Source organism: Astatotilapia calliptera, chromosome 16 (genome assembly GCF_964374335.1).
Source record: "Astatotilapia calliptera chromosome 16, fAstCal68.1, whole genome shotgun sequence".
Lineage (NCBI taxonomy): Eukaryota > Metazoa > Chordata > Actinopteri > Cichliformes > Cichlidae > Astatotilapia > Astatotilapia calliptera.
The window spans coordinates 13,539,098-13,553,440 of record NC_137437.1 but is presented as its reverse complement, the minus strand read 5'-3'; the positions used below and the strand labels follow the sequence as shown (position 1 = coordinate 13,553,440).

The 14,343-nt window shown below is 42.3% G+C and overlaps 1 protein-coding gene across 1 annotated transcript; it reads right to left on the bottom strand.

Annotated features, from left to right (window-relative positions):
• Nucleotides 1–1,284: 1,284 nt before the first annotated feature.
• On the bottom strand, nucleotides 1,285–14,118 carry tmtc4 (transmembrane O-mannosyltransferase targeting cadherins 4). The gene is made up of 18 exons (XM_026145310.2): nucleotides 13,693–14,118; nucleotides 13,394–13,595; nucleotides 13,191–13,306; nucleotides 11,218–11,434; nucleotides 6,960–7,047; nucleotides 6,674–6,774; nucleotides 6,375–6,467; nucleotides 6,013–6,174; nucleotides 5,510–5,712; nucleotides 5,081–5,255; nucleotides 4,587–4,718; nucleotides 4,359–4,438; nucleotides 4,159–4,266; nucleotides 3,921–4,062; nucleotides 3,360–3,474; nucleotides 1,972–2,084; nucleotides 1,765–1,834; nucleotides 1,285–1,552 (listed from the first exon to the last, which is right to left on the bottom strand). The coding sequence occupies exons 2-18, from the start codon at nucleotides 13,553–13,555 to the stop codon at nucleotides 1,404–1,406; spliced, it is 2,226 nt and encodes a 741-aa protein (XP_026001095.1). The 5' UTR covers nucleotides 13,556–13,595; nucleotides 13,693–14,118; the 3' UTR covers nucleotides 1,285–1,403.
• Nucleotides 14,119–14,343: the final 225 nt, after the last annotated feature.

Sequence of the window (14,343 nt, the reverse complement as noted above, 5' to 3'; positions counted from 1 at the left end):
AACGCTTTCAGTGCTGAATGTCACTATCCAAATGTTTTTTGATCTCCTTGCGTCTGCATTCGCTCCATAGCATGAAGTCTTTTCACTGCACTGACCTTTGCCAGTCTTGTTGAAACGCATTTCATCTCAAACGAGACAATGCTTGAGTGTGCTGTGTATACACTATAGGTTTTTGCTTTGTTGGGACTTGCAGATGCTTTATACATCCACCACGGACTTAAAGGAAAATGAAAACAGGCGAGTAACAAAGACATTTCTTCACGTGATGACTCATATTTAAGAGTTCATATACACAGAGGATATTGATGGTCGTGTGTGCTGTCCCCCCCACCCCCACAATGTTATCAGTAACATCTTTCAAGCATCAAAGCATCAAGTGGTGTATTGTACTTTATGTGCAAACAAACTTAGCAGCCCCTAAAGCAAAGCCATACCACCCCACCATGGCTTCAAAAGTTTCCTGCAAGCTGTAGGAAGCAGGTGAAAAAATAGAAGTGGGTTGAACTTTGACCCCGGGTGCACACTTGTTGACTGATGTTCCACACTGGGGTTGCCTTTCCCCTCTTCAGTGTTCTTCAAGAGAAGCAGGCCCATGTGCGGGAACGTATGTGGATGCGTGCACGCATACTCCCCCCCCCCCGGGAGATAATCTCCGTCTCCCTTTGAAGGTTCTGTGATATAGAGCTGTTTTCATACAGCACCGGCCATGGGTTTCCTGTCTCAGCTGACCTCTCATCTTCTCATGGACACTTGAGAAAAATGTCAGAGCTAAAAAAAAAAAAAAACCCCAACACCTTTCCCCCATTAACTGCAGTGGTGACAGGAGCAGTACAGAGGTGAGGCGGGGGTGGTTATAGCTCATAGGGCAATCCCAGTCAGAACTAAAAAGATGGGCATTAAGAAACACTGATGCTATGACCACATGCAGACGAGCACTCTTGGTCAAAACTATTTTAGCGTTTGAGCGTAGGGACATTTGGAACTCCTGAAAAAGGGCCAAGCCAAATAAATGTTACAGCAGACCCTCTGCACGTGCATGGTGCTCTATCCAGCTGACACAACATGGGGTCAAAGATGAAAAGAGAACGGGGTTCAACATGGATCAGGTCCACATGGCCTTCAAATGGGGCAACAAAACAGCACAGGCATCTGACAGTCCTAACCTGGACACATCTGATGAAATCAATGCACATTTTAACACTAGCAAAGAAAACATTGTATTGCTTTACATTTTCCTTTCCCCTCTCTCTTTTATATTTATTATATAAATAACAGAACAGAAGCTTTATTAACAGATCGTGGTCTTTATTTCCAAATGTTTCAAAGCCAGAATTAGTGTGAGCTCAAATAATATCAAGTGAAACAATTTGTTCTTCAGTAGGCAGGAGTCAAAGTGGGTTCCCTCAGGGTGTGCTGCGTTTAAGTTGGTCCAGTTTGCGTCGCAGCATGTTGTAGTTGTCTCTGGTCCCAGGAGCCTCAGGGTCCAACTTTAGAGAAAGCTCGTAGTGTTTCTTTGCCAGCTCCAGCTTCCCCCAGCGATGATACAACACAGCTGAGGGGGAAAAAAAGAGAACGAAAGCTGCTTTAAGCTGAGAAGCTGCACTGATTCTAATTCTGTTCATTTAGCTCATTCGGTACAGCTAGACTGCACAATAACACTTTTACTAGCAAGCATAAATATATATATATATATTTGTTGCTTCTGAGTGCTTGGAAGCTCTTAGCAACACTGTAAAATATGTGACACAACCAAAATCGCCTTACCTAAATTTCCATGGCAACTAGCAGCATTTGGGTTGATCCGGAGGGCGTGAAGAAAGAAGCCCTCTGACTCCTGAGATAAAACAAAGGGGGGAAAAAAAGCGCATCCTGAATTGTCTTTACTAGTCCCAGTCATATTTCAGAGCAGACAGAGTACTGTAAGGGATAAAATCCTTATAATGCCTACTATGCGTACTAATGTTTACCGACCTCATATTTTTGTAATTTCCCCAGGACATTAGCCAATGAAAACATGATGGTGTGGTCGTTTGGGAGGACTCTCAGAGCCTCTCGGCCGATCAGCTCTGCTTGACCCAAGTTACCTTACAGACAGAACGAAAAATTACTAAAAATGTCAGAAAATAAAATTCAAATATACACACAGCAAATCTATACTATGTATTTGTTAGTGTAATCTACACAGCAAGGCAGCTAACATTTATGCGACAAAGCCTATTGAAATCATGGGGATTATATTAAAAATGCTGCCCAACATGAAAGCGTTTCAGACTGTTGAAAACACAAATTCAAAGATGCGGCTAAAACACAGAGAGTCTGAGCGTGTGCTTTATTTGTCAGCAGTATCTAGAGCAGAGTTTTTCTCTCTCCACACATGGAGGATTGGTTTAGTCTCCTAATTAAGGATGAACACAAGGCCCACTGGGTTATTGATCTCTGTCAAAGATCCGTCTGATGTCTGGCCAGAAATGGAGAGAGACAGACAGACAGAGAAACGGAGGGCAAAACAATGGCAGTCATGTCCTGAGTCATGGCCCATGCCCTTCAGACAGCTCGCCAACACATGACTACATGCGCAACTGTGCCTAAATTTACACTGATCCCGTCTTTTGTTTGTGTAATGATCAAAACAAAGAAGGAGGGGCCAAGACCAAAGTGAAAACAATATTCCCAGTTCCTCACTTTTTCAAAATGACACCTATTGTTCTTCTTTTCTCTTCCTCTCTTTTTTGTGTGTTTGGAGTGGAGCTGGGGAGATGGGTAGAATTATTTCTGTCAGATTTGGGGAACAAATGCGGTGGGGGAACCTCTGAGGGGGCGCTGTTCTGGCTGTGCTTGCCCACGTTTGATCAGGAACATACTGGGCCCTGATTGGACAGTTCCAGTACCCTCCTGGGAGACTCCGCCCCCACGGGAGCAGCTTCTGACAAAACGGCTCGAGCGTTTGGAAATCAGAGCATTCTCCACACGGCAGGGAAGACTGCCTTCAAAACTCAGAACACAAAGCTTTAATACATAAATTTCAAGCATTGCTGATTCCTGCTCTTCCGGTCTAATCTTGTTGGCCATTTAGATTTACTGCCTTCCCAAAAATAACAACACTTTGTTTCTTGGCTCTGAATCCTGTAACAAAGTGCACCCACAAGAGAGGCTTTTTTTCCTTTTTCTTTTTTTTTCTTTTTTTTTAAGTAAAGTGACTCATTTTCATGTAAATTCACAAAAGGCTGAATGTTATCAGTTACTGGTTTTGAACAACAAACACAATAAAACGCATCACATAAAACAATAAAATAGATGTAGTCTAGTGTCTGTTGTATTAAAAGCATGTCTGTTTGTGAGCTCGTGCACTTTTCCACTACCGGTGTTGTCCAGCAGAATGACCATGTTGTTCCACGCCAGGCTGTGGTCAGGTTTTAGCACAGTTGCATTCCTCCAGGCGTTTAGGGCATCCAGGTGTCTGTTCTGGTCGGCATACTGAAATATGAGGTACAGTGTTAGAAAACTCTTTTTGAATTCAATGACAATTTCTATTTTTTTTTTTTTATTTAGTTTAAATTGTGGATTGAAGCTGTAGAAGAGAAACATATAACATGTATCACATAAAAACAACACTACACATGACCTTGTGTAGTGTGTCATCTGGGACGCCTCACAACGTGTTAGAGTTATTTGGGGCTTTTGTCAGGGGCGTCCTCCCTGAGGCTGACCAATATAAACATGGCAAAAGAAGAACAGCTAAGTGAATCTGGCGAAGAACAGTCAGCGTACAGAGTTAAAAACGCCACTTTTTAGCTAGTACTGCTTCATGTAGAGGTGTAGTTTGTCTTATCCTTGTTTTGTTTTGCTAACAGCTTAATCTTACACAGTGAACATGGTAAACGGGCAAAAGCAGATTGCGTGGTTTGAGCCCGGGACCTCACCAAGCGTCCCAGGTTATAGTAGCAGTCTGGGTATTTTCTCCGGAAGCGGATGGCGTTCCAGTAACTCTTCTCTGCCTCCTCAAACTTCTGCAGGCTGTTCTGAACTATTCCCAGATTCATCCAAGCTGCAGCGAAGTCAGGCCTGCACGGTTTTAAAAAGAACACAAAGCCATGAACAGGGAGTCTAAATCTGTTAAAAGAGCTCGTTGGTTTAAACTTTGATGTTAAACAACATTACTGAATGGAAACAGCTTTAGACAACAGCTGCTCTGCTTCCACAAGTTCATTTTTCTCCTTCAGGATATTCCCCAGGTTGTTCATTGCATGGACGTATGTAGGGTGTAGCCTGAAAGCCATAAATAACATGCAACAAACAAGTCAATGACTGTTTCTTTGTCAGAAATGTAGTAGGTCGTAACCGCTTGTAAGGACACATACCTGACTGCTTCTCTGTAATATGTAATAGCTGGAGTGGTGTTCCCTCTGTCAGCCAGGTTCTTACCCACATTATAATGCACCTGAGGGAACAATCATTAGCACTTAAAGCATCAGGACGTGTCTATGACTAGAATTCATTTTCAAATGTGCACTAAAATAATTTACTGGCACAAACTGAAGCGAGGCGGGAAAGCGCAAATCACTGATTTTTTATGTATTTTTCTTTACCTTGGCGTTGAGCGGACAGACAGAAAGGGCGCTGGTGAAGAGGCTTTGTTCTGAACGCCACTGGTGACTGCGGAGAGCACAGCGCACTACATACACACACAACAGTGCAAGCACCATGACGCACAGCAACTTCTGCAAAAAGAGAAGAGGAACCATTTAACAGCCAAGTGCTATAAAGCATTACAATATTAAGCTTCAAGTCAAATGATGTGTGACACTGAATTAATAACCTGCAAAATGTATTTCTGCAGCACATGGACACCACCTGCTGTCATCGTCCCTTTATAGGGAAGTCATTAGACATTTCTCATATCTGTACCTTCCCTGCATCATGAGTTACTGAATTATCAAAGCTGGTTTTGAAAACAGATTTTGAGTTTAAAAGCAAGACAGTTTAAACCGACAACTTTGGAAAATAAACCTTTACTAGAAACTGCTTCAGTGTTTGGTGTCCTTTGCTTTATTGTGATCTTTTTGGCATCATTTAGGCGTACCCTGTATTTGGACCAACGGCAGCAGCAGTGTCCTAAAGAGTATGCCAGCAGTAGGCAGTAGCCGGCTGAAGACAGATAGAGAACTCTCTCAGCAATGACAAAGCCCACCCTGAAAAAAATGTTGCTCGCAGGCAGAAAAGGGACCACCAGTAGCACCAGACCCAGGGTCAAAGTCCTAGTGAGGAAAACAGAGCACACACATAGCATCTAAAAACATGTGGTCTGAGATTTAAGCTTAAGAATCTGAATACTGGACCCAAAAAAATTGTCAAGTCTGTGCTAAACCAAGCAAAAAGTATGCGTTGTGCACTGGTGACACTGCGGTGAATATGCTTTTATAGTCACAATCAACTATACGTCTTTAGAAGTCAACATGTACTTTATTTCATCTTTCATTCCAGCAAATCTGAGATGGCTTTCCTCACTCACCTCCTCCTCTGGCTGTCCTGTGAGCATAAGGCTTGGCTTATCAAGCCTACCAGGATGCACCAGAGCAGCAGCAGCCAGACTATCCTCCAATCAGTGGCTGACTTAATGAGAGGCACACAACCCATGGACCAATCAAAACACAGCCACCAGGGACACAGCAGCAGCCAGGCATTAAGGGAGTAGTAGTAATTATAGTTCACTATCTGCCAATCAAAACGGAACAGAAAAGGAAGAGAGCAGCAACAAAACCAGCGGAGAAAAAGGGGAAAAGCATTTAAAATTCTGAAGTAAACAGTGTTTAAAAACCATGCAAATTACTCAGGACAAACATGATATTAGACGGTGAATTAAACTGAAATGATGAAAAAAACGGAATATATGCTTCAATAAAGTCAATTCATAATTACATAGATCAATCAGAATCATTTAAAGATAAAATTGTCTGTAATTATAATGCATGAATAAATATTGTGAAATAAACTCTACAAACTAATCTTTCTTACCCTGAGGATGATATTTTCTGCAAAAGAAGCCGGGTTGTCTACTTCAGTGAACGCTGGCGGTCCTGTTCCCATGATCCTCCAGCGTGCGTAAAGCATCAGGAGGCCTCCAAGACCCATTAGACCCAGTCGCGTAAGCAATCCCATTCGCACCAACTCACTTACCTGTCACAAGAGTATTACCACTTGTCACTTACAATTAAAAATATAAAGCTTGTTAGTTACTTTCAGTCACCGTTTAATCGCTAATGTACTCAATTGCAAACTACTTTATACAGACAGTGTATGAAATGTGACATAAATCATACAAAGCAGTGCATAATTTATGACAGAAAAGCAGGGGAGGGTGTGCAAACCTAACTCACATCAAATGATTTCTTCCTAAGGAGTAGCCTCTGGCTGAGTTCATACACATTAACATTACAGATCAGGAGGACATCAAAGGCAGCATTCACACCCTGAAGGAAAATACATAGAGAAAGAAGGAGAAATGGCATTTAAATGTATATAGGTCAGCAACAAAACGAATTAGCTCATTTCATATATACATATATGTAAAAAAATGTGAGACTTCTTCTCCTTGTGTAAGCAAGAATTACAGTGGGATGGCAAGACAGGATGAAAACATCAGATCTAAAAATGACCTTACAGAAGGACTTCATACCAAGACAGTGATGCCTTGTTCTTTACAGAGCATTGCTGCAGCACACAGCAAGAGGCTGACCACAACCCACTGGAGAGAAAACCTGTCATCTCTGTCACTCCCTGAGAACACAAAGCCAAGACCACGCTGCTCAGAGACAGGAAAGGATTGAAATGTAGGTGTTCAGACAGATGCATCGAATGCTGGCAGATCGATAACGTTTTGATGCCAGTGACATATGGAAAGCGCTTTGTGCAGTATAGAATTACTGTGTGCCTAAAGAGTAATACTCGTGTCAGGTACCTACCTTTGTTAAAAGCCTTGCAGTAGGTGAGGAAAGACAGCTGGAAGAAGAGGGCGCATAAAAGGTCTGCTCGGCCCACTATGCCAGCGACCTTGATGAGAAACAGAGAAAAGCGAGAGAAAAAAAAGCTATGATACATGAGACAGGAAGGACTGATTAAACTACAAAAAATACTTGAAGAAACAACATTATCTGGTAAACTTCTTTAGAAATTATTCATTTTATTACACATGCACCATATATTAGTTTTGCATAATGCATCCAAGTACAAAAGGAAGCTTATTAAAAAGATGTCAGAAGAAACTCTCATTACCAGTGTAGCACGGTTGTGTGTGTGTGTTTCTATATGGTGTGTGTGTGTGTGTGTGTGTGTGTGTGTGTGTGTGTGTGTGTGTGTGTGTGTGTGTATATAAAGTATGGCTGGCATCCTGTGGTTGCCTGCTTTGATACATACAGCAGGCCCAAGCAGACAGTGTGCCTCCCTCCCACCCCCCAGGTCTTACCCAGTCCTTGCCCTGCATGATTAAAGGGAAATGGACAGGGAATTGCTTCTTTCCAGCCATGCTTTACAGCAGAAAAACACATATGAGGGCAGGTCAATAAGCATCCCAACGTGGCTAATAGTCAGGTCGTACTATCGCACGCACCTTGGCCCACGCTCCCAGCTGAGATGGGGCATTTGTTCTTGGCACGGAAGCACTGGAGGCTCTGGATTGGCTTGTCTTGACGCCGTGTTGAAACCATGTTTTTAGGAAAGGTTTATTTGTAGCTCAAAATCAAAACTACCCCATTGAGGTGCACAGGTCCCTAACAGTAACAGCCCAACCAAGTTCAAATAAAAACCTGGAGCTGACTTAACAGCTCATTCGCCAGCATGCAGAAAGAAAGAAAATATTGTAAATATATAAAAAGAAATACCTAAACACACCATGGCCAAACACTACTAGCTAAATGTCATCTGTTAGAAGTTAGCTGTAGAAATAAATGTAAAATACTGGTGAAAGAGCAGTAAAAAGTCATTCAGGATAGGAACAGAATCAAGGATTCACTAGTGTATCATCTCCTAACCACATAGCCTAAAAATGTCCTACCTTAAACCATCACACGTTTCTGTATTATACCTCCTTGCAGCTGTTTCTTAGATTTATAGCGTAAAGATATTTATGAATGGTATTTTACTACTCTCTTGTAAAATCTCAAGTCTTTGTTTTTCTAATCACTGTTGCATACAGTGGGGCAAAAAAGTATTTAGTCAGCCACCGATTGTGCAAGTTCCCCCACTTAAAATGATGACAGAGGTCAGTAATTTGCACCAGAGGTACACTTCAACTGTGAGAGACAGAATGTGAAAAAAAAATCCATGAATCCACATGGTAGGATTTGTAAAGAATTTATTCGTAAATCAGGGTGGAAAATAAGTATTTGGTCACCTCAAACAAGGAAAATCTCTGGCTCTCACAGACCTGTAACGTCTTCTGTAAGAAGCTTTTCTGTCCCCCACTCGTTACCTGTATGAATGGCACCTGTTTGAACTCATCATCTGTATAAAAGACACCTGTCCACAGCCTCAAACAGTCAGACTCCAAACTCTGCCATGGCCAAGACCAAAGAGCTTTCGAAGGACACCAGGAAAAGTATTGTAGACCTGCACCAGACTGGGAAGAGTGAATCTACAATAGGCAAGCAGCTTGGTGTGAAAAAAATCGACTGTGGGAGCAATCATCAGAAAATGGAAGACATACAAGACCACTGATAATCTCCCTCGATCTGGGGCTCCACGCCAAGATCTCATCCCGTGGGGTCAAAATGATCATGAGAACGGTGAGCAAAGATCCCAGAACCACACGGGGGGACCTGGTGAATGACCTGCAGAGAGCTGGGACCAAAGTAACAAAGGTCACCATCAGTAACACACTACAACGGCAGGGAATCAAATCCCGCAGTGCCAGACGTGTTCCGCTGCTGAAGCCAGTGCATGTCCAGGCCCGTCTGAAGTTTGCCAGAGAGCACATGGATGATACAGCAGAGGATTGGGAGAATGTCATGTGGTCAGATGAAATAGAGCTGGGCGATATATCGAGTTTTTAAAACATATCGATATATTTTTATACGAGATATAAGATGTGACAATATCCTTTATATCGATATAGTCTATGTTACGTTATAATTATAGTTGTGGAGCCGCAAGTTTGCCTCTCTTTCGTCCACTTTTGTCTCTACGCAACGTTACTCCGCCTCGCCTTCACTGAAGACAACTCCCCCTCCTACCCCATCGCTTCACGTGCAGGCAGCGACAAGACGGACACGGCAAATCTCCGTTAACGAGTTACTGCGCATCGCCCCATGCGTGGGGCTGGACGGCGTCAACGTGCTAACGAGCTAAACATGCTAACGAGCTAACCGCGCTAACGAGCTAACAGCGCTAACCCTAAAATCCTTTCATTCTCTCAAAAGTTGATAGCGCGCCTTATGTATGAATTCTGGTTGTGCTTGGTGGCCGCGAACCGATTTTATGTGGTACACGGCGTTCAGCAATCTGTCAAAAATGTTTGAGTACGACTTTGGTAAGCTACGGAGCTGCACCGCTTGATAGATTGTCGGCGCATTACGGCTACCGAGGAGCTTCGCGGAGTGATACGTACTGTGCATCAACGTAATATTACCGTATTGTGTGTGTATAAGGACCACAAATGGCACCTGTAAGAGACGTGGTTATGAAGCGGATTTCAAACTCCAGGCTATCAGTCACACAGTAAAACTTGGGAACAGAGCAGCTGTAAAATCTGTCTGTCTTTGTTATTACGCTCAGCGTCTTTTAGTTTACATTTTGACTGCACAATTGTGAGCTCTTTGTTTAGCACAAAAACAACCTTGTTTTCTTTTATTTATGGAGCATTATTATTTAATGAATGCTCATAATTTAATTTTGAGTAATTTTTCATGTACATCTGTGCTGTATGTTAATAAAAGTGCCTGTGTGACATCTGGGACACAGCTTTGACTAAGAACTCTTTTTGTTCTTACTTTATGGCTTAAAAAAAATATCGAGATATATATCTTATATCGCCATCCAGCTAAAAAATATCGAGATATGAATTTTGGGTCATATCGCCCAGCCCTAAGATGAAACCAAAGTAGAACTTTTTGGTATAAACTCAACTCGTCGTGTTTGGAGGAAGAAGAATACTGAGTTGCATCCCAAGAACACCATACCTACTGTGAAGCATGGGGGTGGAAACATCATGCTATGGGGCTGTTTTTCTGCCAAGGGGACAGGACGACTGATCCGTGTTAAGGACAGAATGAATGGGGCCATGTATCGTGAGATTTTGAGCCAAAACCTCCTTCCATCAGTGAGAACTTTGAAGATGAAACGAGGCTGAGTCTTCCAACATGACAATGATCCAAAACACACCGCCCGGGCAACAAAGGAGTGGCTCCGTAAGAAGCATTTGAAAGTCCTGGAGTGGCCTAGCCAGTCTCCAGACCTCAACCCCATAGAAAATCTGTGGCGGGAGTTGAAAGTCCGTGTTGCTCGGCGACAGCCCCAAAACATCACTGCTCTCGAGAAGATCTGCATGGAGGAATGGGCCAAAATACCAGCTACTGTGTGTGCAAACCTGGTAAAGACCTATAGTAAACGTTTGACCTCTGTTATTGCCAACAAAGGTTATGTTACAAAGTATTGAGTTGTATTTTTGTTGTTGACCAAACACTTATTTTCCACCCTGATTTACGAATAAATTCTTTACAAATCCTACCATGTGGATTCATGGATTTTTTTTTTTCACATTCTGTCTCTCACAGTTGAAGTGTACCTCTGGTGCAAATTACTGACCTCTGTCATCATTTTAGGTGGGGGAACTTGCACAATCGGTGGCTGACTAAATACTTTTTTGCCCCACTGTATATAACCTTTTTATTTCACTAAATGGCTGTGTACCACTTTAATTATGTTTATTTAGACTCTAGTTTTTTTTTCATCACCTTGCTGTTGTAACACATGAATTCCAGTTGTGAAATCAATAAAGTACCTATCTATATATCTATAATTGTTTTTCTTTAAGCTTTACTGTTTGCGTTTTAATGCAAAACTGTATTTTCAGTTTTGAGACTACTAATAAGTCCAAACTACACAATAATCATACATATGAATCTTTACACACTCATGTGTATGATGATTTTAATGCATACTGAACTATTTGATTGTCTCTTTACTTATAATATTATGCATATAAATAAACACTTCAACTCTACTTACACTTTCTGTGTGAACTGGGTGTGCGGCAAAGAAGATGGCAGCAAGCAAAGAGGTCTTCGGAGCGTGGTTCAGTATCCTGCCCTTCTCATCGTAGGCCAGTCCACCAATAAGTACTGCAAACACGTCAATCATAAGGGCGGATATGACAGCATGGAGGATGATGTTGAGCACATGGAAGCCAACGGGGTGAAGGCCTCCCGCTACGAGGTAGTTCAGCCTGCAACAGCGAGACAAGAGAAAAACTAGAGCTGAATGTACAGCAGGTGTAGGAAAGTATATGTGTGAGTATGGTGAAGCTATTATAAAGCATAATGTGACACGATGAAGCCAATGGGACATGGTGAGGGTCATCAATAACCACCATCAACTGCACAGTTATATGCAGAGAATAGAGGAAAGGCACCTTCCCACTGTAGAAACACAACAGAACTCCTAAATGGCACAAACGTTTACAGCAATGGCCCCTAATCATCCTTTCCGTTTCCACTGCAGGTTAACTAGCCTCACAAGGTGATGTAATCAATTTGTAACAGCTTCAAACTGCAAGTGATGAATATATTAACATCAGACTGATATAGCAGTGGTGATGCCGTCTCTGGTGTTTCCCTGTGGATAATTTTAAGCAGCTGTTGGTAACGTTTGACTGGAGAAGACTGTTACTCGAGTCTGTCGTTATCCACCAGACTCCAGTGGTTGTGTTTGCTGTCGAGTTCTTCCCTGCAGTTTTTAGGGGATCAAGTACCTTTCCTCTACCCTGAAAACATCTTTGAAAGAGAAACTATAGAGAGATTTCCTGCTGTCAGAACATGCACACAGGTGCTGATTGACCTAAAATATTGTGCAAGTTCCTGCAGGAAGAAGTAACCTACAGAAACAGTATGATGTTATGCTTTTTCAGTCAAGTCCTTACTGTGGTTAAACTACTGACAGGAACCGTGTAGAGGTTTTGGCAATTAACAGAGGAGTAAGTATTCGAAGAATGATGCTCTAATGTGTGTGGCTGAAATTACAAGCACATATTTTTTAAATTCTGACTGAACTCTTTTGGATTGAAGGTTTCAGGTCAACTGTGCACATGCGATGTGGTCTAATGATTAGATTGATAGAACAGATTATTGAATCAATGCAAAATGCAAAAATGATGAATGTGCTATGCTTTTATCTTTCTCAACAGCTGTGTTAACATTTAGTCACATGTCTATTCAAATCCTTTAATATACACTCACTGGCCACTTTATTAGTTACTGTTCAGCTGCTGATTAATGCAATTTCTAATAAAACAAATCACACGGCAGAAACTAGATGCAATACCACACACCAGGTGCCACTCCCGTCAGCTCCACCTGTCTTGTGATGGCTGCTTCCAGCAAACCGGTTTCTTCAACATGACAGTGAGGTAACTGTACTCAAAAGGCCTCCACAGTCAGATCACTTGGTCCAAGGTGGGAAGGGAAATTCACATCATGGATAAGCAGCTGACAAATCTGCAGCAACTGTGTGATGCAATCATGTCAATATGGACCAGAATCTCTGAGGAATTTTACCAGCAACTTGTTGAATCTGTGCCATGAAGAATATAGGCAGTTCTAAAGGAAAAAGGGGATCCAGAATAGTGCTAACAAGGTAGTAAAGTGGCCAGTGAGTGCATATAGGTATTTCAAGTCCAGTAGTGCCTGTTATTGTGTAGTGCTTTTTTAATCATTTTAGAAGTCCAAAAAGTTGTATTAAAAAAAATCTCAACAGAGAACAAGTTTGGCTTTTTGTAAAGAAGACAAGTGCACATCTGCACACATTTACAATGTACAAAGGGAGCATGTACAGATGTTTTGAGACACACCTCCGCAACCAAAACAAAAATCAGTGTGGACCTGTTTATTCTGAGTCGTGGATTAAACTGATTTGAATCTGATTACTAGTTTAGCTGTGAATGTATAAAGTGTGTATAAACTCAGACACTAAGTAGGACTCCTTACCTGAATGTAAGGACAGTGAGAGGTCGGTAGGATTTGTGACTAGAGTTGCTACTCAGGTTGGTTCCCCAGAAGTCATTGCTCCAGATGTTGTTCAGAGGTGTTGCTGGGCGCAAATCCTGCAACCACAAAAACAAAATGAGTGACGGTTATTGCCAGTGTAAGTGTGTAACTGGAGTCAAGCTGCTGATGAATGAAAAACTCACCTTGTTGTTAACAATTGCTTCAGAATCATCAAATACAAAGTCTCCATCATAACTGTTAATGAAGCACAGGAGTGCCACCAAGGCAACGGTGACCTTGGCCTGAACAGGAGCAAGCTTTGGCAAGGGTATGTGGTGGTCCCAGTATACTTCAGTCAATGCCATAGTGCACTGCTGGGTCTTTGGTCATTCAGTTTCATTATCCCTGAGGAGAAGAGATGGGTGCAGGAAGTCAATTCAAATCACAGGTTGTAAAAACTGATAAATGCGTAATAAACACAGTGCAAACGCTGCATACACACCTTGTCGTCTCAGTTCATTGTCTGAGAGGTCACGGTGTCTTGTGTTACCTCCATGTTAGCTTGTCTGCCAGAAAGCTAACGGGTAGTACACGTTGACTCACTCAGAGACATGAGAATCCCACCTGCATGCAAATGCGGCGATGTACAGGTACGATGATGACGCGGTCACTGGGGCATCACAGTATAACGTGGAAGGTTTCTTCGTGTGTCGCCAGCTAGCATGTCTGAGACATGCTAAAAGGTCTCTGCTGCTCCTAAACAAATGACAGGCGCGCAGTTGCAGTGGCGCTCGGACAGTAGTTTGACTATTATACTGATCAGCAAAGCCCTTGAATCGCACAGAACAGTCCTGCCGAGGTACGGACAGAGTACTCGAGGCTGTAAACAAATGTGCACGCTAGAGTAAACGACTTCCTCTTTAGCGTCAGAGTCACGTGTTCAGTGTCAGCCAATACTTGTTGCTAGATGAATGATACACGAGTGTGCAGGGTTGAGCAGAGGAGAGCGCTTTGATGCTGTAGCAGTACAAGGCTCTCTAAAGCCATAAAAACATTTCTTCCAATAATATCAACAGGTGGACAACAGTGAATGTAGGCCAAAGTTTGTTATCAAAAGGCTCTGTCCTCCTGGAATAACTTCCATTTTATTTTG

What these genes read in the sequence shown, in the direction of transcription:
- tmtc4 (XM_026145310.2), bottom strand. Translation starts at nt 13,555, where the DNA reads ATGGCATTGACTGAAGTATACTGGGACCACCACATACCCTTGCCAAAG. An exon ending in CATTCTGCTGGACAACACCG is followed by an intron (nt 2,085 to 3,359) that starts GTAGTGGAAAAG and finishes TCTGTCTGTAAG; the next exon opens with GTAACTTGGGTCAAGCAGAG. An exon ending in TAGTTGCCATGGAAATTTAG is followed by an intron (nt 1,553 to 1,764) that starts GTAAGGCGATTT and finishes TTTCCCCCTCAG; the next exon opens with CTGTGTTGTATCATCGCTGG.